This window comes from Prinia subflava, chromosome 3 (assembly GCF_021018805.1).
Source record: "Prinia subflava isolate CZ2003 ecotype Zambia chromosome 3, Cam_Psub_1.2, whole genome shotgun sequence".
Lineage (NCBI taxonomy): Eukaryota > Metazoa > Chordata > Aves > Passeriformes > Cisticolidae > Prinia > Prinia subflava.
In genome coordinates, this window is record NC_086249.1 from 19,031,053 (window position 1) to 19,052,167 (window position 21,115).

The 21,115-nt window shown below is 48.0% G+C and overlaps 1 protein-coding gene and 1 non-coding gene across 11 annotated transcripts; both read left to right on the plus strand.

Moving 5' to 3' along the window:
* Positions 1-43: 43 nt before the first annotated feature.
* On the plus strand, positions 44-20,837 carry CHD4 (chromodomain helicase DNA binding protein 4). Of its 10 annotated transcripts, none has more exons than XM_063394228.1 (40): positions 44-118; positions 961-1,122; positions 3,065-3,192; positions 3,374-3,565; positions 3,924-4,042; positions 4,469-4,710; positions 4,794-4,921; positions 5,047-5,182; positions 5,604-5,785; positions 5,907-6,146; positions 6,889-7,092; positions 7,175-7,380; positions 7,612-7,743; positions 8,050-8,146; positions 8,533-8,724; positions 8,813-9,013; positions 9,954-10,091; positions 12,033-12,154; positions 12,265-12,438; positions 12,734-12,875; positions 13,328-13,459; positions 13,570-13,687; positions 13,901-14,025; positions 14,313-14,550; positions 14,721-14,893; positions 15,059-15,239; positions 15,316-15,426; positions 15,586-15,674; positions 15,756-15,889; positions 16,352-16,496; positions 16,686-16,851; positions 17,211-17,320; positions 17,550-17,685; positions 17,834-17,911; positions 18,024-18,161; positions 18,258-18,366; positions 18,688-18,820; positions 19,715-19,910; positions 19,998-20,173; positions 20,247-20,837. In XM_063394228.1, exons 2-40 carry the CDS (start codon positions 1,026-1,028, stop codon positions 20,325-20,327), a joined length of 5,841 nt encoding a protein of 1,946 aa, XP_063250298.1. In that variant the 5' UTR covers positions 44-118; positions 961-1,025; the 3' UTR covers positions 20,328-20,837. The 10 variants fall into 10 exon arrangements, with proteins under 10 accessions (XP_063250298.1, XP_063250299.1, XP_063250306.1 ...); XM_063394229.1 differs by having other exon boundaries at positions 44-114; XM_063394236.1 differs by having other exon boundaries at positions 46-118; positions 20,266-20,837.
* LOC134549240 (small Cajal body-specific RNA 11) lies at positions 16,877-17,014 on the plus strand. Its single transcript, XR_010080044.1, has one exon. It is a non-coding gene; the product is annotated as a small Cajal body-specific RNA 11 (non-coding RNA).
* Positions 20,838-21,115: the final 278 nt, after the last annotated feature.

A 21,115-nucleotide genomic window follows, 5' to 3' on the forward strand; every position in this document is an offset into this window, starting at 1 on the left:
GGGAGAGGGCGGGGCCTAGCCGGGTTTTTTTTTCCCCTTTAAGAGGCGGTGCCGCGGCCGGAGCCATTTTCCCTTCAGCGGCGGCAGCGGCGAGAGAGGAGCCGGGGTCCGGAGGCGGGTGAGGAGTCGGGAGGGAACGAGGGCGGGCAAGGCCCTCTGGGCCTCCTGGGGCGTCCAGGGCGGCAGCCGCGTCTCTCCGCCGGACGCCCCGTCGGCTCTGGCCGCAGCTCCTCCGGGGACGCGCCGTCCCCCTGCCCGGGCGCCCGCAGGACGGGTTCGGCCCCTCCTCCCCCGCAACCGCCTCGCCGGTGCCCGCAGCCCAGGCCTGCGCCGGTCCCCGGGGAGCGGCGGCCCCTCGCCGCACGCCCGCCGGACTTCCCCGGCCCCGCCCCGCGCCCCCGCCCGGGAGACGGTGCCCCCCGCCCCCGCCCTGCGCCGCGCAGCCCCGCTCCGGGCGGGGGCGGCGGAGCGGGGCTGCCGAGCCCGCCCGGCCTTTTGTGTGCGGCCGGCGGCCGGGCAGGGGCAGGGCCAGCGCTGCAGTGCCAGCCCGGGGCGGGTTGGGGCTGCTGGCCAGGGCACCGCGCTGACAGCCGCCCCGCTGGCCCCAGGGCTCCCTTGGAAGCCCGGCTGCCTTGCTGCCTCGCTGCCTTCTCCCGGCGCAAGGCAGAAATAACCGAGGGCACCCGGCTGCAGAGGTTCGGGAGAGTTTTCCTTTAGGACAGCTGTTTTGGTTTCCTCGCCAGGGACGAGTTGCTGACTCAGTTTAATATCTGGTGTCTTCAAAGCTTGCTTTATCACAACTCTAAACTGATACTTGCTGCCAGTGTTTCTATTATCCCTAGGCTCCAAAGCCAGTAAAGTTGCTGTCTAAGCTTTCTCACAGATCCTCTTAGTAGCACTATTGCTTAGGAGAACGGAGTTCATGTTCGCTGTAACTTTCTCTTTTTCTTTTCAATGAAGTACTGGCCAGACTGGCAAGAAGACGACAACCTGTGTAAGCCCAGGCCTCCCCCAGTGTGGAGGACATGGCTTCGGGCATTGGATCTCCATCGCCATGCTCAGGGGGCAGTGATGATGATGAGATGGACATCCTGCTGAACAACGCTCTCCCCCAGCATCCAGGTATGCCGAGCCTGCAGGGCATGCATGTGGAGTGGGGATAATGTTGGTCTCAAGCTGAATATGTGGAATGCATGATGTGTTGAGGATTGTATTTTTTTTTCTTTTTTTGCTGTGAATCACGTGTATGTTTTTGATATCCGAGTCCTAGGGTTACTTCAAAGTGAGAGGCTTGCGGCTTTGTGTCAGGTGGAGCTGACTTTGTTCCAAGCCATTGCAAGGTTGTCAGGGCCTGTGCTTGGAGGAGGTGTAGAGGGTGGACTAAGAGTGTGCAGTTCTGATAGGGTACCAAAATGCTTGCGAGTTTCAATTTTCATGAATGGGGAGGGGGAAGAGGGGGTAGTATGTGAAAGGGCAGGTTGCCTGGCTGGCTTTCATCTGGGAACTCAGACCGGCTGACGTCCAGAGAAAACTGCCCTGGGCTGTTGCGTGACCCACTTTCCTTCATCACCACACCCAATTATTGAGGTTTCTTGTGATTCTTTCTCCGTGCTGCTTGCTCACCTTTGCTTTTTTTTAGTCCTTGTATCTTGCCTTTTCCCTTGTGTTTGCATCCTCATCATCAACATGAGGCTTGAATTAGAGCCCTGGGAATTCTTCTGCTTTGCTTTTTTGTTGTTGTTGCTGCCGTTGATGGCCTGCTCTGTGGCCACACATCTGGATTCTTCACTTGTGAAAGAGGAGTGATGTATATAGTCAATCATAGGGCAAGTGTGGGATTTCCTACTAACTCGTGCTGCAGTATTGTAGTGTCATATAAGAGAAGTGTAACTGGAGAAGGGAAGATGGTGTTGAGGGCTTTTGGACTTTTGTTTGTTTGGCATTTTCTTCTTAAACCTTGTCTCTGGAGTTTCCTGGTGCCTCTGAGATCTTGGGCAGAATGGGACCATCAATAACGAAAATCTGTGTGAAAAAACCCTAAAATCACTGCAAAATGGAGAGATTTAGGTGATACCTTGGAAAGGGTGGGTCATTAGGGGCTCTAAATCAGAACTCGGGGGAGAAGATGCATGGTCCTCGAAGGACCTGGTGTTGCAGCACCATGGAAGCAAAGGGACATCCATTGGTTGGGAACATGGCAGCGGCCAGGCATGGGGCTCCAGGTTCTGAGACCTCTGTCTCTGCTGTTTCAGCCCCGGCTGCGGTACCTCCTCTGACCTGTGGCTTCCTCCATCCTGCCCAGCTCGGGTGGTCAGGAGGCCATTTTCCCTTGGAGGGAGAAGGAGTGACTCTGGCTGTGTGCAGTGGGCGGGGCGGCAGGGGAGGGCGGGTGGCCGCGCTGCTCCTGCAGCCTGCCACAAAGAAGGAAGAGCTGTCTGCCCCTCGGGCCAAGGGCAGCCCGGGAACGGGGGCACACAGATGGAGGTGTGCACTGCTGCTGGGGAACTGGCGTGTGTTCTGGCCAGGCAGTCAGCTTGCTAGCTGCTGGGGCTAGGGGAAGGTTCTAATTTGGATCAGAATAGAGTTGCTGAGTAACAACTTTCCTATGGAGGAGGAAAAGTAGTGGCTTGCTGGCCTGTATTTTGCATGCAGCTGTAGGATGTTCTGTACTGCTGAAGAGGCTAGATGGTTTCTTTTCTGGAGATCCATGGACTGAAACAGTATCCTACTCAGGTTCTCAAATGCATTTGCTGTTTTGCCCCTGTTTAGATGTGGCCATCTGTTTTATGCTCTTTCCTCTTCTTGTTGGGTTATGGCAAACTTCTTGTCCCTGAGTTCTGAGTGCAGTTTTGCTTGGAGAAGCATGATTGTGAAAATAGGGAGGGGGGAAGCCATGTTAGATGGTACTTTAGAATACAATCTTCGAGTATCTGCTGTGAACAGTAAGAGTTGTAACCACCTTTGTTTGTAAGTGTGTAGCAAGAAGCAGACAAGCTGATCTCTGTGAAGGGGGGCTTTGTTGTAGAGTGCGGATGGGGGTTAAATGTCACCTCTTCCTATCCAGAACCTGAAGAAGAGCCAGAAGAAGAGCTTCTATCAGAGGCTGACACTCCCAAAATCAAGAAGAAGAAGAAGCCCAAGAAACTGAAGGAACCCAAAGTGCCCAAGCTCAGCAAGCGTCAGAAGAAGGAGGTAAGAGAGAGGACGCCTAAGGTCGCACTCTAAAATATGTATTCATAGGGTGAGGGTGCTTACTGTTGTTGGGCAATAGCAGCAATCTTTTGAATGAATCCTATAGAGCTTGAGGAGAGAGTAGTGTTCAGTGTTTATCCCAGGGTATTTTCTCATGCCTGATGTCTCCTTCCCTCCCCAGCTGGGGGACAGCTCTGGTGAGGGGAATGAGTTTGTGGAGGAAGAAGAGGAGGTTCTGCGCTCTGACAGTGAAGGCAGTGATTATACTCCTGGGAAGAAGAAAAAGAAGAAGTTAGGACCCAAGAAGGAAAAGAAAAACAAAGCCAAGCGCAAGGAGGAGGAGGAAGAGGAGGAAGAAGATGATGACTCAAAGGTAACAAGCTACCCTGCTGACTGCCTGCTTCTCATTCCATGTATCTGATTTGGGGGATCATTGTATTCTCCCTTTGTGATTGCACAGTGAGTTGGGACTGTGTAGTCTCTTCTTCCACTAGACCCTCTTGACCTGACCTTTTTCCCACCTTGCATTCTTCCCTCTCTACTGCTTTGAGCACACATGAAATTTATATTGAATCCAAATACTTTTCCCATTTCCACTGATCTGCTATTGTGGCTGTGTCCTGTGGTAGTGATAAGCAGATGTGGGGGGAAAAGAATTCCCTGGGTCATCTGTGGAATGTGGAAGATGTGTGGAAGTTCTGCCCAGAGTTTCCATGTTTCTCTTTTCATAGGAGCCAAAGTCATCAGCTCAGCTCCTGGAGGATTGGGGCATGGAGGATATTGATCACATCTTCACAGAGGAGGATTACCGCACACTCACCAATTACAAAGCTTTCAGCCAGTTTGTCAGGTGAGCTACAAGCCTGCACTTGAAATGACTCGGGAACAAAAAAAAAGAGATGGGACAAAAACTAGATTCCTTGATTTTGGAACCTCAGTGCACACTAGTGTAGTACCTAGAGTGCAAACGTGAAGCAACAGTAAAATAATTGAACCCCAGCTTTTTTGTTTTCAGTCATCGAGAGACACAGATTCTCCCAGTCTCCTTTCTTCCCTACTATGCTAAATTCTATTTCCTTTTTCCAGGCCTCTGAATATTTCCGTTTTTCACATAGAGTGAAGGATAAGAGTAGGGAGAGTCATTGGCTGTTGAGATCAGAGATTAGACAGGAATGTAGTTTGAGATAAATGTGCTGATGGGGGTGGCAGTGAGGATGAATAATGGAGATTTCAGGGTCGTTCAGTAACCTTTCTTTCCTTCTTTAACTGTACACAGGCCACTTATCGCAGCCAAGAACCCTAAAATAGCAGTGTCGAAGATGATGATGGTACTGGGAGCCAAATGGAGGGAGTTTAGCACAAACAACCCCTTCAAGGGAAGTTCAGGTGCATCTGTGGCAGCTGCTGCAGCTGCAGCTGTTGCAGTAGTCGAGAGTATGGTGACAAACGTGGATGCTGTCCTGCCGCAGCCCCCTGTAGATGTGCCACTCAGGAAAGCCAAGACAAAGGAGGGCAAAGGTGAGATGGAGAGTCTGGCAGGAGATAGAATGTGAGCGGTGTCAAGGTAATGGCCCTTCTGACTCTGCCTCCCGTATTCCCAGGACCCAATGCCCGGCGGAAGCCAAAGGCCAGTCCTCGTATTCCTGATATCAAGAAACCTAAAACAAAGAAGGTGGCACCACTGAAAATCAAACTGGGAGGATTTGGTTCCAAGCGTAAAAGATCATCAGTAAGTGATGCTCCTTTCTTGGCCTTGTGAGGAGGAGGTCATGATGTGATAGTGATGCTGGGGTGTGTGTCTGATTGCTGCCCCCCAGCACGTGTGTCTGAGTAACAAACTCTTTCCTACCTCAGAGTGAGGATGATGATCTGGATGTGGAGTCAGACTTTGATGATGCCAGCATCAACAGCTACTCTGTTTCAGACGGATCTACAAGCCGTAGTAGCCGCAGTCGCAAAAAACTCAAGGCTGGGAAGAAGAAAAAGAAAGGTAAAGATAGTTGCCAACAGTTGGAGACAAGCATAGCTAAGTGGATTAGAGGGATGTCTGTGTGGAGTTTTGATATTTAACAGCATACTTGTGGGAGAATTGACTGTGAAGGAAGAACCTGATATTATTTTGCATAAGGAAAAGGCTTTTAGGAGTTCTTTTTTAGGCAAACAGATGCAGTGCTGAGTTTTTCTGGCCTTAACTGTACCTTTTGTTTCGTGGGTGGAAGGGAGCACAAAGGGAATTAGTTTGCTCCTGTTTCCAGGTCTTCCTTCTTGGCCTTTTTACTTCTCTAGAGTAAGAATTTTGTACTTTGGATCCCTAGATGGCTCTGTAGGCTGTTGGGGAGAATACCCTCCCTGGCTGTAGGAAACCCGTACCTGCAGCTTGTACTGCAATAACTCCTCATCACCCTCTGCAGGTGAGGAGGACTCCACAGTGGCTGTGGATGGCTATGAGACTGATCACCAGGACTACTGTGAGGTGTGCCAGCAGGGAGGAGAAATTATATTGTGTGATACCTGCCCTCGTGCCTACCACATGGTTTGCCTGGACCCAGACATGGAGAAAGCTCCAGAGGGCAAATGGAGCTGCCCACACTGTGTAAGTGTTGGATTCCCCAAATGGTGCAAGTGATCCTGTCTGGGGGGGATGTCAAGTGACTTGGGACTGTTTCTGGGTAAGGAAATAATCACTTTGTTTTTCTGATTTCCCTCTCCCATAGGAAAAAGAGGGCATTCAGTGGGAAGCAAAGGAGGATAACTCAGAAGGTGAGGAAATCCTGGAGGATGTAGTGGGGGATGCTGAGGAAGAGGATGACCATCATATGGAGTTCTGTAGAGTCTGCAAGGATGGAGGAGAGCTGCTGTGCTGTGATGCCTGTCCTTCATCCTATCACATCCACTGTCTGAACCCCCCACTGCCTGAGATTCCCAATGGAGAATGGCTGTGTCCTCGCTGCACTGTGAGTTTCTGCTAGTACCATTCTCCTATTCCTACAAGAAGTGATTGATCTCATCCCTTTGGATCATCATATCTCTATAGAAATACATGGTCCTTAGAAGACTGTCTCCTCATACACTTCTGTCCTAAAGCTTAAAGGCCTGACTTTTTGTAGTGGTATTGTGCCTTGATTGATTGATTTCTCCAGACAGTGGGAGGAACCAGGCTACAGCCTTGGGGTCTCACAAGATTTGTTCACATGCAGGGTAGTTGGACAGTTTTTGGTCCAGCATGCCAAGGATCACTTTTTAAGGCTCTTGTATGTGTGTAGAAGCAGGACAAGTGCAAGCAGATTCAGTGCTTAAAGTAATTTAAACTGATGCTGAGACAAACTGGTTTTGCACTGTTGTAAGCTGTGTAATACTAAGACTTTTCTTAATACATGGTTAGGAGAAATACCATGCTTTTCCAGAAAGTTCTTCAAATAGGTAGTATAAATAGTGTTAATTGCTTTCATGTGGTGATAAAAACCTAAAGGTGATGAAGAGGAAAAAGCTGCTTATGTTGGGCCCTTAGTTCTACAGCAAAATATTTTTTGCACAAACTTTCAATGGAGTTGTAGTTGGACAGACTGCTGGGCTTGTCAAGCCTAGCAAATTCTATCTGTGTAGTGAAACCAAAAGAAGGACTCTGTGCTCCTCAGTGCTTCCATGTTAGTGTACACACACTGTGATGCATCAAGCTCTGTTTAACTTTGTTTGCAGTGCCCAGCTTTGAAAGGAAAGGTGCAGAAGATCTTGATCTGGAAATGGGGTCAGCCCCCAGTTGGCCCCGCACCACCACGTCCACCTGATGCAGACCCTAACGCTCCGCCCCCCAAGCCTCTGGAGGGTCGGCCTGAAAGGCAGTTCTTTGTCAAATGGCAGGGCATGTCCTACTGGCACTGCTCCTGGGTGTCAGAGTTGCAGGTGAGTGGAGGAACCTAACGATGGCAGAGGGGCGGGCAGCTGAGGCTAAAACACCTTCTGACTGCTTGTGTCCTGACTGCAGCTGGAGTTGCACTGCCAGGTCATGTTTCGTAACTACCAACGCAAAAATGATATGGATGAGCCACCCTCGGGAGACTTTGGAGGGGAAGAGGAGAAGAGCCGAAAGAGGAAAAACAAGGACCCCAAATATGCTGAGATGGAGGAGCGTTTCTATCGATACGGGATCAAGCCAGAGTGGATGATGATCCACAGGATCCTTAATCATAGGTAGGAGGTGTAGCAAAGAGGATTTTCAACAAAGACCTTAAGCAAGGCTAGGGGAGAGGGGATGAGCTAAACTCTGCAGTATGACTGGGAGAAGCGGTGGGAGTTCTTTGTTGGTATGACATACATTGTTGTTCCGTTTCTGCTGCTTCACTGAGTCCATCCCTTCTGTTTGAATGGATTGGGGGAATACTGCCATATCACTGTGCTTGAGACTTATGGTTTCTTCTGCAGTGTGGATAAGAAGGGGAATGTCCACTATTTGATTAAATGGAGAGACCTACCCTATGACCAGGCATCCTGGGAAAGCGAAGATGTGGACATTCAAGATTATGACCTCTACAAGCAAGCCTACTGGAATCACAGGTAGGAAAAGTATCTAGAGGTTGTTTCCTTTCCCTTCCCTCAAGAGAAAGTACTGCAATATGTCAGCCTCTGGCACTGGCTGGATTAATAGATGGAAATGGGCAAGAAGCATCTTGTTGTTGCTGATTCCTTACACCTTTGGGCAGGGACCTTGTTGCCTCTCTACCAGCTCAGGAAGGTTCCAGCCCTGTTCTCTTGAGCTTGTTTGAGCTGGGTGACTCCCCCTTACTCTCTGCAACAGTTTTCTCTCGATGTGTGAACAAAAAGCCATTAAACTTACGTGTACTTGGGACTGTGTCTGCATAGGGAGCTGATGCGAGGTGAAGAGGGCAGGCCCGGTAAGAAGCTAAAGAAAGTGAAGATGCGGAAACTGGAGAGACCCCCTGAGACTCCCACAGTAGATGTAAGTTACCATTTTTTGCTTTGGAGCCATCTGATAGAGCTGCTCATTTTGGGGTGCCTGCAGGTAAATAGGAAACTGAAGAGGGAACAGCGTATGGTTTAGAGCTCCCTCATAGCCCAGAGAGTAAATGGCATTGGAGAGCCTCCTGACAAAGGTCCACTGTGTCTGTTGGGTCAGACTCCCTAGCTCTCGGTGAAAGGGTTTTATTAAAAAGATGGCTTCTTGTTGGATGCCTTTGGGCAATTGGAAATGGGATTTGGTGCTAGTCTGGTTGGCATCTGTGAAGCCTTATTGGTACTAGTGAATGTAATTGTGGCTAAGAAAGGACTCTTGTTCGTTGTCTAAGTGAGTAAAAGGATTGCAACTCTTCCTTCTTTCCACTACAGCCAACAGTGAAATATGACCGGCAGCCGGAATACCTCGATGTAACAGGGGGCACCTTGCATCCCTACCAGCTGGAAGGGCTGAATTGGCTGCGCTTCTCATGGGCCCAGGGCACAGATACAATCTTGGCTGATGAAATGGGTCTGGGAAAGACTGTGCAGACAGCAGTATTCCTGTATTCCTTATACAAAGAGGTGAGAACTGGGAGGTCACTGCCCAGGGAGATTCTGCCTGTGTTAGTGATTGCAGTCATCTAATGCTCTTACTCACTCTTACTTGTAGGGCCACTCTAAGGGTCCCTTCTTGGTGAGTGCACCACTGTCCACAATCATCAACTGGGAACGAGAATTTGAGATGTGGGCCCCGGATATGTACGTAGTGACCTACGTTGGGGACAAAGACAGCCGGGCCATCATCCGTGAGAACGAGTTCACTTTTGAGGATAACGCCATACGTGGAGGCAAAAAAGCATCCAGAATGAAGGTACAGAACTCTGCTGTAGCACAAGCCTGCACTGAGATGCACTCAACTGGCTTTCAGCAGCTGAGATTCAGATACTCTGCTGTCCCTGGGAAATGATTGTGCTTGTAGTTTCCAAGGGGAAATAACTGCAAATTGATGACAAGTGGGCATTTAGATTCTTGCTGTAGACTGTTTAAACACTTCTGCTAGTCTTAATTGATTCAGTACTGGAGAAAGATAGTTGACTCAGGTAATACTGATCCTAAGCAAGTCCTTCTGTCTTCCCTACTTAACCTGTGAAGTTATGCATCTTTTCTACAGATCTAAGTTGATTACCAGAATTGCCACTTAATGTAAAAGACAAATACATTTAAAAAGTATGAACTTTCATCCTGAGGAATTGGCTGACAGGCCTTACCCAGACATATGTGAAATTGCATTTTGTACCCAGACAGGAAGGAAGAGCCTGACCTAGGTGGCAACTTTTTGTAGAACTTAACTCTTCCTAGTAAAACCAAGATGGAAGTTAAAGCATTTTCAGTGGTAGAGGCAGATAGACTCATTTCCTTCCTTTTGAAGTGGAACAGCCTCAAGTACTAATTGTAATTTAAAATTCCATGGTAAACTATTTATCTTTTGAAGTCTTAGTTTTCTGATGAGCCACTCTTCTCCAAATCTCAATTCTCTTAACGTGCTTCTACTCAATACTTACTTGTTAAACATCTCTGTTGGCATCTGTCCAAAAGTAGCAGGTACTGAGGGGGTTGAGAAGACTTACATGTGTTGAGAGCAACACAGGATTAAAAAGATAAAATGGTTTGGGCAGTATTTTGAATCCTGTGACAGCAGACTGAGGGTATGAAAATTTTTGATGTGCTGTTGACCAGGGCTCATCAGGATAACTTGGTGGAGGAACACTGCATCCTCTATCCCGTAACACGTTCATGCTTTTCCTTTGCAGAAAGAGGCTGCTGTCAAGTTCCATGTGCTTCTCACCTCCTACGAATTGATCACAATTGATATGGCCATACTAGGCTCTATTGACTGGGCCTGTCTCATTGTGGATGAAGCTCACAGACTGAAGAACAACCAGTCTAAGGTACAGAGAAGCTTAGGTGGTTCACGGGCATGGCATATGTTGCAGGGGAGAGAGACAGCTCTTAGTCATTTGTTCACTAGTAAATTTGATGTGCTATTAAAAAGAAAAATCAACAGCCTGCATTTGGAGATCAATCATCATTGGCAACAAGTTTACTCTTATACAGGTCACTGGTTAAAATAGCTTTGTTTCCACATGAATGGGCAGTTGGTGTGGACTGAAAACCAGAAAAACCTGGATGTGGTTGTTGCTCTCAAATACAGAATGATTCCTCTGAAAGCTGATCACATACCTGCACCACCTCCATTCTGAAAAGGTTTACCATGCTGAGCATAGAACGTGCTCCGTGAGCAGAATTACCCTGCTTCCTGAGTAGGCTTGCTCTCTGTGTTCATCTGCCTTTGGAGCAAAGCTAAGTAGGTGTTACAGAAATTGAAGGTGGGCAGAGGTGTTCAGAAATGCCTAGGTAGGTGCTGAAAGCCATATAGCTGCCTTAATGTGAGGCTGCACCTTAACTAATCTTGTTTGAATTGGGTAGATTTGACTGTACTTTGTTAATCCAGCCCCTCCCTAGGCCTTGTGCCGTAATTCTGGTATTGATTTGTCTGTCTTCGGCTGGATTATAGTGCTTAGTATGCCAAAACCAATTATTATTGGAAAGCTGGTTTTAGAGGTTCTTGGAGACTGTAAGACAAAATTGCTGCTTGATTTCTTTTTTTGTTTGTTTTGTTCAAATGGCTTTAGTGTTTTGGATCCTGGCATCTTCCTGAGACATCACAGCTGTGCTTGCAGTTCAGTTTCTAGATCTTACTTTGTTGTAGGCGCTAAGACTGGATGCCGTTCTATGCTTAGCATCAAAACCATTGGAAGCAGGAATGAATGCTTGCTATTAATATTCATTAACTGAAAGAGGATGTAAAGGCTCAAGGTTACTCTCTGACACTGTGCAGAACCATTAAATCTTTTTCTACAGCAGTTTCCTGTCCTGTAAGAACAGCTTATAGGTGTTTGGCTGCAAGATACATAGGTCAGATGATTGTTGACAAATTTGGGTTATCTCCTAAAGTTTTGCAGATATAATTGGTAACTTCCACATTTGATTCCAACATAAGAGTATTTTTAACTGTAACTACGTAGAAAGATAAATCCCTGTGGAAGCCACTAGAAGTACTTTTCTAGTGCAATAACCACAACATAAGTGATTTGGTTTTTGTTTGCCATCTAGTACAGCTGCTTTCATTAAGTTTGACCTTGTATCATGCTAAGTGTAAGATAAGCAAAGAAATGGCCAAGCTCATAAATAAATTACTGCTTTACTGTCAGTTTGTGCAGTTTAACATGGTACACTCGTGCTTTTCAGTGCAGTGCTTTACCTGCTCACTACATCTGTCTGGAATTACTTCATTGTTGTGAAAACCAGTGCAAATTACCTTCAAGACACATTGGCAAACCCTTAGCTCTTTTTCTCCTCTGCTTGTTCAGAGCTCTGGAACACTGCCAGGAGTGACATGAATAGGAAGAGTGACTTAGTTATTTCTAGAATTCTCAAGGCAGAGTAGTTGTAGGAATGTGGAACACTAATTTAGCAAGAAAAAATACATAGTACAGCAGTCTACAAATGATTTGTGGTCTGAAGGATTGTAACTTGTAAGAGCAAAGGAAACCTACTACCACCTGATGGCTCAGAGGATTTGCTGCAGTCATGGTTTAGCTATGCAGAACAATGATCCAAATAAGATCAGTCTAGTAACCCTGACTGGAATGTGAACTACTTGGAACTCTTGTCCAAACAGCTGATGTGATCTAAACTGAACCCTAGATTGGTGTCAACTTTCTTTCTAGAATTCTTTTTTGTAAGCCTATGACTTAATGAGCCTTTGACGTATTTGTGTGTGTGTTTAGGTTAATTTTCCCACTTTTTCCCTGCTCTCTCTTTTCCAGTTCTTCCGTGTGCTGAATGGTTACTCCCTGCAGCACAAGCTGCTGCTTACAGGAACTCCCCTGCAGAACAACCTGGAGGAACTGTTCCACCTGCTGAACTTCCTGACGCCCGAGAGATTCCAGTAGGTCTTGCAGTGCGAGTCAGCCTGCCTGTCTTGTCATTCCTTTCCCCTCGCTTGCTCTCTTGCTCTTTTTCCTTTGTGCCGTTTGCTGAGTGTCTGTTTCCCTGCAGTAACTTGGAGGGCTTCCTAGAAGAGTTTGCAGATATTGCCAAGGAAGATCAGATCAAGAAGCTGCATGACATGCTGGGCCCACATATGCTGAGGCGTCTCAAGGCTGATGTTTTCAAGAATATGCCATCTAAGACTGAACTCATTGTCAGAGTGGAGCTGAGTCCCATGCAGAAGTGAGTGTGGGGATGAAGAGACCTCCTGCTGTTTCTCTGCTCTGCAGTTTCAAAGAGGGTGCTGCAACAGCCTTAGCCTCACTCTACAGGGTTTTCTGCCCAGTGGGCTGCCACTAGGGCAGAGGAAGGACTAATGCTGTGCTCTGGTGTAAGGGATAAAGGGATAGTGAGTGCCACTGGCAGAGCCTAGGTAGCTGGCAGGTAATGCCAGAAGCAGTGCAGAGTTTAGCAAGAGAAGAGTAGGTTAGTCATTCTCATGACAACTGAGTTGTTTTATTTTCTGTTTTGTTTTCAGGAAATACTATAAATACATTTTGACGAGAAACTTTGAGGCACTGAATGCACGGGGTGGTGGTAACCAAGTCTCATTGCTCAATGTTGTTATGGATCTGAAGAAATGCTGTAACCACCCCTACCTCTTCCCTGTGGCTGCTATGGTAAGTCCAGCCACTTATTCTGTATAAGCAAATTCCCTGCTGGCTGTTATCAGGAAGCCAGTTAGCTCCCTAGGTGAGGCATGGAGGGGTTCCCATTTCTCTCTTTTTGCTTCTGTGTGTTTTTTTCATCCTGTCTTTATTTAGACTCAACATGCTAGAAGGCCATTTCTTTTCCAGCACATTTATATGACAGGTAGGAGATGTCTTTGACTCATGTGAGGTGATGAAGACTGTGAGAGCAGGGACTAAGTAAGAAAAGAGGAGGGTATGTAGGAATCAAATTGCAAGAGAACAAGCACAGGGTAGCACTGGTGTTTCATACAAGCAGTGCTATGGTTGTGCCAAGCTTGAGTGACCAGGGGTGAGGCAGCATCAGCTGGGGACTAAGGCCAAGTTACATCCCTTCAAGCTGTTTTTGACCCTTGCCCCTTATTCCCTCTTTTTCTTTTTAGGAAGCTCCAAAAATGCCAAATGGCATGTATGATGGTAGTGCCCTCATTCGAGCCTCTGGAAAGCTGTTGCTGCTCCAGAAGATGTTAAAGAACCTGAAGGAAGGAGGTCACAGGGTGCTCATATTCTCTCAGGTACATGGGGAAAAGCCTTTAGGCCTGGAAGACTTTTTCTGAGAAAGAAGTCTGTTGATCTGGTATCCACTTGCCCCTCATTCTTCTGTGGTGTGTTCTCTGATATGCAGATGACTAAAATGTTGGACCTTCTAGAAGATTTTTTGGAACACGAAGGGTACAAATATGAGCGGATTGATGGAGGAATCACAGGGAACATGCGTCAGGAGGCGATTGATCGCTTCAATGGTATACAGCTCCTACTTCTTCTGTAAAATGAAAGCTTGCCTTGTGTGTGCTTAATGCTCATCATGGGGTTGTTGTGGCCCAAGTCTTCTACTGCTTTCCTGGAATTTTAAATTAGTAGCAATTCCCTGTCAGGTGATGTGGGTCAGTTACAAATCCTTCTTTGAGTACTGCACACTCCCTTGATTACTTTTGTTCTCTTGTTTTTAATCTAAGCTCCTGGAGCTCAGCAGTTCTGCTTTCTGCTTTCAACTCGAGCTGGGGGTCTTGGTATTAACTTGGCCACAGCAGATACTGTGATTATCTATGATTCAGACTGGAACCCCCACAACGATATCCAGGTGAGTCTGAATGAGATCACTCACTGTGCAGTAATGCTGAGGAAGAGGAGAAATTAAATAATCAGAGTGAAGGAGTGTGAGGCTTCCCCTCTAGAAATACGCAAAATTAGAGCAGTGGGGATGGGTAGAGATGGGAAGTGAAATAGTGGAGGGATCTTCTAGGGCACAGTCTGCACTAATGCTAAGAGCCAACGTTTAAGCAGGTGGGGAGCTTGTGGAGGTAGGTGGGGTATATCAGACTACTGCTTGTGCAGCTCTAGATTGTTCTGAGCACATCTCTTTTCTAGGCCTTCAGCCGTGCACACAGAATTGGGCAGAACAAGAAAGTGATGATCTACCGCTTTGTGACAAGGGCCTCGGTGGAGGAGCGCATCACGCAGGTGGCCAAGAAGAAGATGATGCTAACTCATCTGGTAGTGAGACCGGGGTTGGGCTCCAAGACAGGCTCCATGTCCAAGCAGGAACTTGATGACATTCTCAAATTTGGCACTGAAGAGCTCTTCAAGGATGAGGCTACTGAGGGGGGTGAGTCCCTGGGAGTAGAACTGAAGGGGATGGGGTGATCTGCCTCCTTATTTAGTGAGAGACTATAGACACAGTGCTGATTATAGCTCCATAAAGAGGATCTAGGGTGGCATTCCTTTTCATAGTCCATTGAGATCCATACAGCAACGCTGCCTGTACTCTTTCTTCAGGGGATAACAAAGAAGGTGAGGACAGCAGTGTCATCCACTATGATGACAAAGCAATTGAGCGTCTGCTGGATCGGAACCAGGATGAAACAGAAGATACAGAACTTCAGGGCATGAATGAATATCTCAGCTCCTTCAAGGTGGCCCAGTATGTGGTTCGTGAGGAGGAGATGGGGGTGAGTATGAGGTGGATGTCAGCTAGTAATGTTCCCCTGAGTGATGGAGGATCAGTTAAGTTAATTGAGCTCTGAAGCTTTTAAGGCCAAGCAGGCAGGCATATATCTACTATGACAGGCTGGGACTTGAGGCACAGGCCCCTAAGTGTGTTACATCTCTGGCAGGAGGAAGAGGAGGTTGAACGGGAAATTATCAAGCAGGAGGAATCTGTGGATCCTGATTACTGGGAGAAACTTCTCCGTCACCATTATGAGCAACAACAGGAGGATCTGGCCAGGAATCTGGGCAAGGGCAAACGTATTCGCAAGCAAGTTAACTACAACGATGGCTCACAGGAGGATAGAGGTACAAATCCACAGGACCCTGAGGGAAAAACGGGTGTAAGTATGTGTTGCTGGGAAGTAACGGAGTAGCGTCTCAGGCTCACGTGCTGTTTTTCTTTCAGACTGGCAGGATGACCAGTCAGATAATCAGTCAGACTATTCAGTTGCTTCTGAAGAAGGAGATGAGGACTTTGATGAGAGGTCTGAAGGTAAGTTCTATTAGAGCCAGAGTTCCTGGGTTGCTTTGAGTGTGGAAACAGCTGGGACTTGATTTGGGTGATTTATATGTTTTGTATACTGCCTGGGGCAGTGTTCACACAGCAATATGCTGTGCATTGTCTCTTACTTAGCTGCATTTCTCTCTTCAGCAGCTCGTCGGCCTAGCCGCAAGGGCCTGAGGAATGATAAGGATAAGCCTCTGCCTCCCTTACTGGCCCGTGTGGGAGGGAACATTGAGGTAAGTTGTGCCAGGGAAGGCATTTGCATCCCAGCTGCTCCTGTATTCCTCTTGCCATATCTGTCTGCTCCTTCATTCTAGGTGTTGGGTTTCAACGCTCGCCAGCGGAAAGCCTTCCTCAATGCTATCATGCGCTATGGAATGCCGCCTCAGGATGCCTTCACCACTCAGTGGCTTGTTCGGGACCTCCGTGGCAAGTCAGAGAAGGAGTTCAAGTGAGTCTGCGTTAGGCAGGAATAGAAGACTGGCAGCAACTAGTCCCTTTGGGGAAGAATGAGAATTGGGCCTTTTCTTGGAGACTGCATTGTGTATTGGTTGACTCTTTGTGGGAGAATGGGATTATTGCTAACTCTCTTACTTGGACTTGACTCTTCAGTCACCAAAAGCAAATGCTTTTATAGGAGTACCATGGCTCTACAAGCATGTAATGAATACTCTCTCAGAGTCTTTCTTGGGTTTATGATTGTTTCTGGCTCAAGACTCTTGATTTAGCTGTGTGTCCTCTATGCATGTAGTGATTCCATTAGAATTCTTGAAGGAGCCTGAAGCCGCAGAACTTGTTACGATGGGTTAAGAGTCTCAGGGTAATTTCCCTTATGTGCTGGCAGAGGTCTGCCAATGCGTGTCTCCAGATAATGCAATTTGTGGACTCACTGCTGGTCTCCCGATGGCTGCAGGGCCTATGTGTCGCTGTTCATGCGCCATTTGTGTGAGCCTGGAGCTGACGGCGCAGAGACCTTTGCAGACGGGGTCCCACGGGAAGGGCTGTCCCGACAGCACGTCCTTACTCGCATCGGGGTCATGTCACTTATTCGCAAAAAGGTAGGTGCCTAGCAGAGCAATGTGGCCTTTGCTGGTCAGACAGCTGTAGTCACTGGGGTCTTGAGTTAGAGAGTTACCTCTCCTTTCACACCTACTTTCGTTGTGTGCTCAGTGGTCTGCCTCTACAGGTGTATGGATGAGCTTTGTATGACTCCTCCAGTGATGCGTCTTTCTCTCCCCCTTGTGCAGGTGCAGGAGTTTGAGCACGTGAACGGCCGCTGGAGTATGCCAGAACTGGCAGAGATAGAGGAGAACAAGAAACTTTCACAGCCCAGCTCACCCTCTCCCAAAACTCCAACCCCTTCGACGCCAGGGGATACGCAGCCAAACACACCTGCCCCTGTTCCTCCCCCTGGTGAGGGCTCCCCTCTGTTCAGCCTGCGTCCTGACCCTGCCCTGGCTGTTCCCCTCACCAGAACTGTGGTGGTGGGGCTGGGGGTGGACGCAGATCAGCTCACTCTCGTGTTAGGAGGGCTGCCAGAGACATGTGCAAGCCCTTAAAGGCAAGAGAGGACACTGGCTTTCCTGGGATGAGATGGCACCAGAGAGAAGCCCAGCATTTGTGGTGGGCAGGAAAAGAGGGGTCATGTTAGTTCCATTTTGATGGGCCTGATCTCTGGGAGCAACAGAGAAAGGGGGCTTTGTAACAGGGAAGACCTTACTGATTTGCTTCACTTTTGTCTGCTGTGCTGCTCTGGTGTGGGGAATACACAGAAGACGGAGTAAAAGTAGAAGAAGGAGCTAATGCTAAGGAGCAAGGAGAACCAGCTGAACCAGAGAAGGAGCTCAGTGCCTCTGCTACTGAAACAGAGGCCCCTATGGAGGTGAGCTTTGGCTTTTTTGCCTTGTAATTTCTCTTGCAAATGTCTCTACTTCTGCCTCCTCCTCATTTCAGCTGAGGCAGAGATGAGTTTTTAGAGCAATATTTAAAGATAACTCTAGTCCTCAGAATTGGCGTCACAGTTTCATGTGTCTTTGCTTTTCAAACGTCTGTGATTGTGTTCAGTTGTCGTGCACTGCTGTACTTTGTGTCTCACTGATGGCTGTCCTCAGCAGTGTGCTCAGCCTGTGGAGACACCGCCCCAGGAAGCAAAATCCCCAGTGAACTCCACAGAAACAGATGAGAAAAAAGTAGAGGAAACGGAAGTGAAGGAAAGACCAGATGAACCAATGGAAGTAGAAAGCAAAGGTACAAGGCATTTCATCCTAAAGAAATAGGCTTGCATGTAGAAAATCAGTGGGAAGTTACAGAATACTACTGGGTTTGACTGGTTGAAGAACAAAACTGTGGACTTGCTATCTTCACGTGCATTTCATTTTCCCTATCTTTCCTGCAGCTGATGTGGAGAAAGTGGAAGACAGAGCAGCTACTGAAAATCCCCCTGACCCTCCTATAATCACTCTGGATGAGAAAGGTGAGGCATGATGACTCCCTTCTCTTCCTTAACTCTTCTTCTGCAAGGATTCCTTGTGGATCGAGCTTGTGGTATCTGCCATGTTTGTTGTAATAACCTCCTGTGTGTACAGATGAGAAAAAGGACGATGATAAGAGAGACGTGGTGATGCTGCAGAATGGAGAGATGCTGAAGGAGTCAGTAGATGAAAGGCACAAGAAGGCAGTAAAGCAGCGCTTCATGTTCAACATAGCAGATGGTGGTTTCACTGGTATGAGATCTTCATCTGCTTGAACTTGTTTATATAAGCTCCTGCTTATGTTTGTGAAGTAACTTCCAACTGTTCTGGTGTCTCTTGCCTTTCCAGAGCTGCACTCCCTCTGGCAGAATGAGGAGCGGGCTGCAACTGTCACCAAGAAGACGTACGAGATCTGGCACCGGCGCCATGACTACTGGCTCCTGGCTGGGATTATCAAGTATCCTTGCCATGACAGACACATTCTCCCACCTTGTACATAATTTGTCACGGTGAAAGTGACCATTCTGAACCTGACTGGAGTAGGTTAAGTGAGAGAGTGCTTTATCTTCTTCACAGGAGTGAAAGTGATGGTGGGAGGGGGAGCTTCCTGCAGAATAGTTAAGACTTAGCAGGTCATAGATCTCATTCCTTTTCCTCTGCTCCTGTTCGTCCCCTCTCTGTACCCCCTTTCCCCACTCCCTCTGGAGAACAGTACTGCCTGGGCTGTGTATTCCCTTGTTTTCACTGCCTTTGTTTGCCTGAGCTCATCCCATCTCAGTCATGGCTATGCCCGTTGGCAGGATATTCAGAATGATCCACGTTACGCCATCCTCAATGAGCCCTTCAAGGGTGAGATGAACAGGGGTAACTTCCTGGAAATAAAGAATAAGTTCTTGGCAAGGAGATTTAAGGTAAGGATTTCTCTTTAGTGTGATAACTGCCTGGATCTCTAAGAACAAGTTCTTGCAGTTCTGAGTTTCCACTAAGAAAGTGAAAGATATATGCAGTGCCTTTTGTTTTAGGGGTAATAAAAAAAATACGTATCTCAGGATCATGGTGTTGCTCTATGATAGGAGCTCCCTTTTTTCTGGAAATTATATTGGGGAGTTTGGTTCAGTGCTCACTATCCAAATGTTTATTGAACCAAGTGGTAAGCAAGAGGCTTAAGGTTCAAGCAGTTGTTTTTGTCACAGCTTCTGCTCAGTCTGCTGCCACGCACTCCATGTGCCTGAACAGAATTCTGGGTTGCTGAAAGGGCTGCCTTCAGTCTCTACTTCGTCCTCTTTAGGAGTGAACATAGCATAGTTGTGGGAGTGATTTAGGATCAAGTAAAAGCCGTGTAGGTCTCAGTCTTGGGGCAAAACATTGATTGACTGTAGACTGAATGATCAGTTCTGCACTGACAGGATTCCAGCTGATTTCTCCAAATGCTTACAAGATTGTAGACTTTTTTTATAAATAGGATGGAATACTTTTCCCTTGGGTTCAAAGAGTAATCTCCATCCTGTTTGCCTCATAAAGAATGTGTAAAAAGAATTAGAGGAGGAATGAAAATACTACAACTAGAGGAGTTGTAGTAATCTATTAAACCCAATGTCCCCTGGTTTTCTTGTGTATCTGACTTGGCTTCATGAAGCCCTTATTGTTTTGGGCTGCTCATTAAAACTGACTGGTGAAAGCAGATTCAGCGACACAGTCTCACCTTATGGTGAAATGGTGGGGAATTGGATGAGGAGGGACTGGGGGTGCAAGCAAGACTCCTTGTCAGGCAGCTGCTGAGAGACTCGTTCCTGCCCCCCCTGCAGCTCCTGGAGCAAGCGCTGGTGATCGAGGAGCAGCTGCGGCGAGCCGCCTATCTGAACATGTCCGAAGACCCGTCTCACCCATCCATGGCTCTGAACACACGGTTTGCCGAGGTGGAATGCCTGGCTGAGAGCCACCAGCACCTGTCCAAGGAGTCGATGGCTGGGAACAAACCCGCCAATGCTGTGCTGCACAAAGGTAATGCGATGTGGTAAGCAAGGGTGGGACAGGTGTTGAGCAGGGGTGTCCCTTTCCCGTCCGAACGGATGTCCCTTTCTCTCGTAGTTCTGAAGCAGCTGGAGGAGCTGTTGAGTGACATGAAGGCCGACGTGACTCGTCTGCCTGCCACGATCGCCCGCATCCCCCCCGTGGCAGTGCGCCTCCAGATGTCGGAGCGCAACATCCTCAGCCGCCTGGCCAACCGCAGCAGCGAGCCCCCGCCGCCGCCCCCTCCCCAACAAGTACGTACCCTCTGTGGTCACTGAGGGAGCTGCGGGCGCAGGGGGCCTCCGTGGGCCAGCCCGGGAGTCTCAGGTCCTCTCTTGCCCCACAGGTCGCCCAGCAGCAGTGAGTTCCTGGCCCAGTGCTGTTGACCTTTCGGCCAAGCTGAAGTGACCCCCCCCCAGCCCACCCCTTCACACTCTGCCCCTCTGCCTGACATTCCTGACTGGGTGCTGTTTCCCTCCATGGAAGCTGCTGCTCAGGTCTCTGGAAGGAGAAGGACCTCCTTCCTCTGCAGCCAGCCCGTTGGAGCAAGGAGTGTGTTTAGGAGACAGGGGGATGGATGTATGATGGACTCTGTATATAGTGACTGGAGGCCCCAGCGCCATGTCTGTTACATGGAGAACCTGGCTGCATTGCTCGTTGCCTCCGCCTGGAATTCCAGTTTGCGTTCTTAATTTTATTTTGAGTTTGTTTACTGAGACAAGTGCGCAGGCAAGACCAAGCAAAAGCCAGGACAGAGACAAAGCTACCTCCATCAAAATCCTTTTTAATACAAAAACTGACCGGACTTGTCAACTAATAAGCAGCTTGAAGACAAAAGAAAAAAACAACAACGGAAAACCAACAAAAAACAGAGCAAAACGTTGATAAAACTGAAAAATAAAGTTTCCTTGTATTTTATTTTGTTGTCTCTATTACCATGAGTGTGCTGGGATAAGTAGGTGGTCTTAACATTGAAAAGAGAGGTAGTTGTGTCTTTCTGCTGTATCAGGGCACCCTTTGGAGTATCCTACACCTCTGAGCGGGGTAGTGGATGTCCCACCCCTGGCGATGTTCAAGGCCAGGTTTGGGAAGGCCTTGAGGAACCTGGTCTCAGGAGTGGTGTCCCTACCCCTGGCATGGGTGTGGGGCTAGATGATCTTTAACCCTCTTCGCCTGCACCTTACAGTCTCTGATTC

Bases quoted from the DNA above. Each gene is read 5' to 3' on its own strand.
- CHD4 (XM_063394228.1), top strand. From the start codon at position 1,026: ATGGCTTCGGGCATTGGATCTCCATCGCCATGCTCAGGGGGCAGTGAT. The intron at 3,566-3,923 runs GTAACAAGCTAC...CTCTTTTCATAG, and splicing joins AAGAAGATGATGACTCAAAG to GAGCCAAAGTCATCAGCTCA. The intron at 14,551-14,720 runs GTGAGTCCCTGG...CTCTTTCTTCAG, and splicing joins GGATGAGGCTACTGAGGGGG to GGGATAACAAAGAAGGTGAG.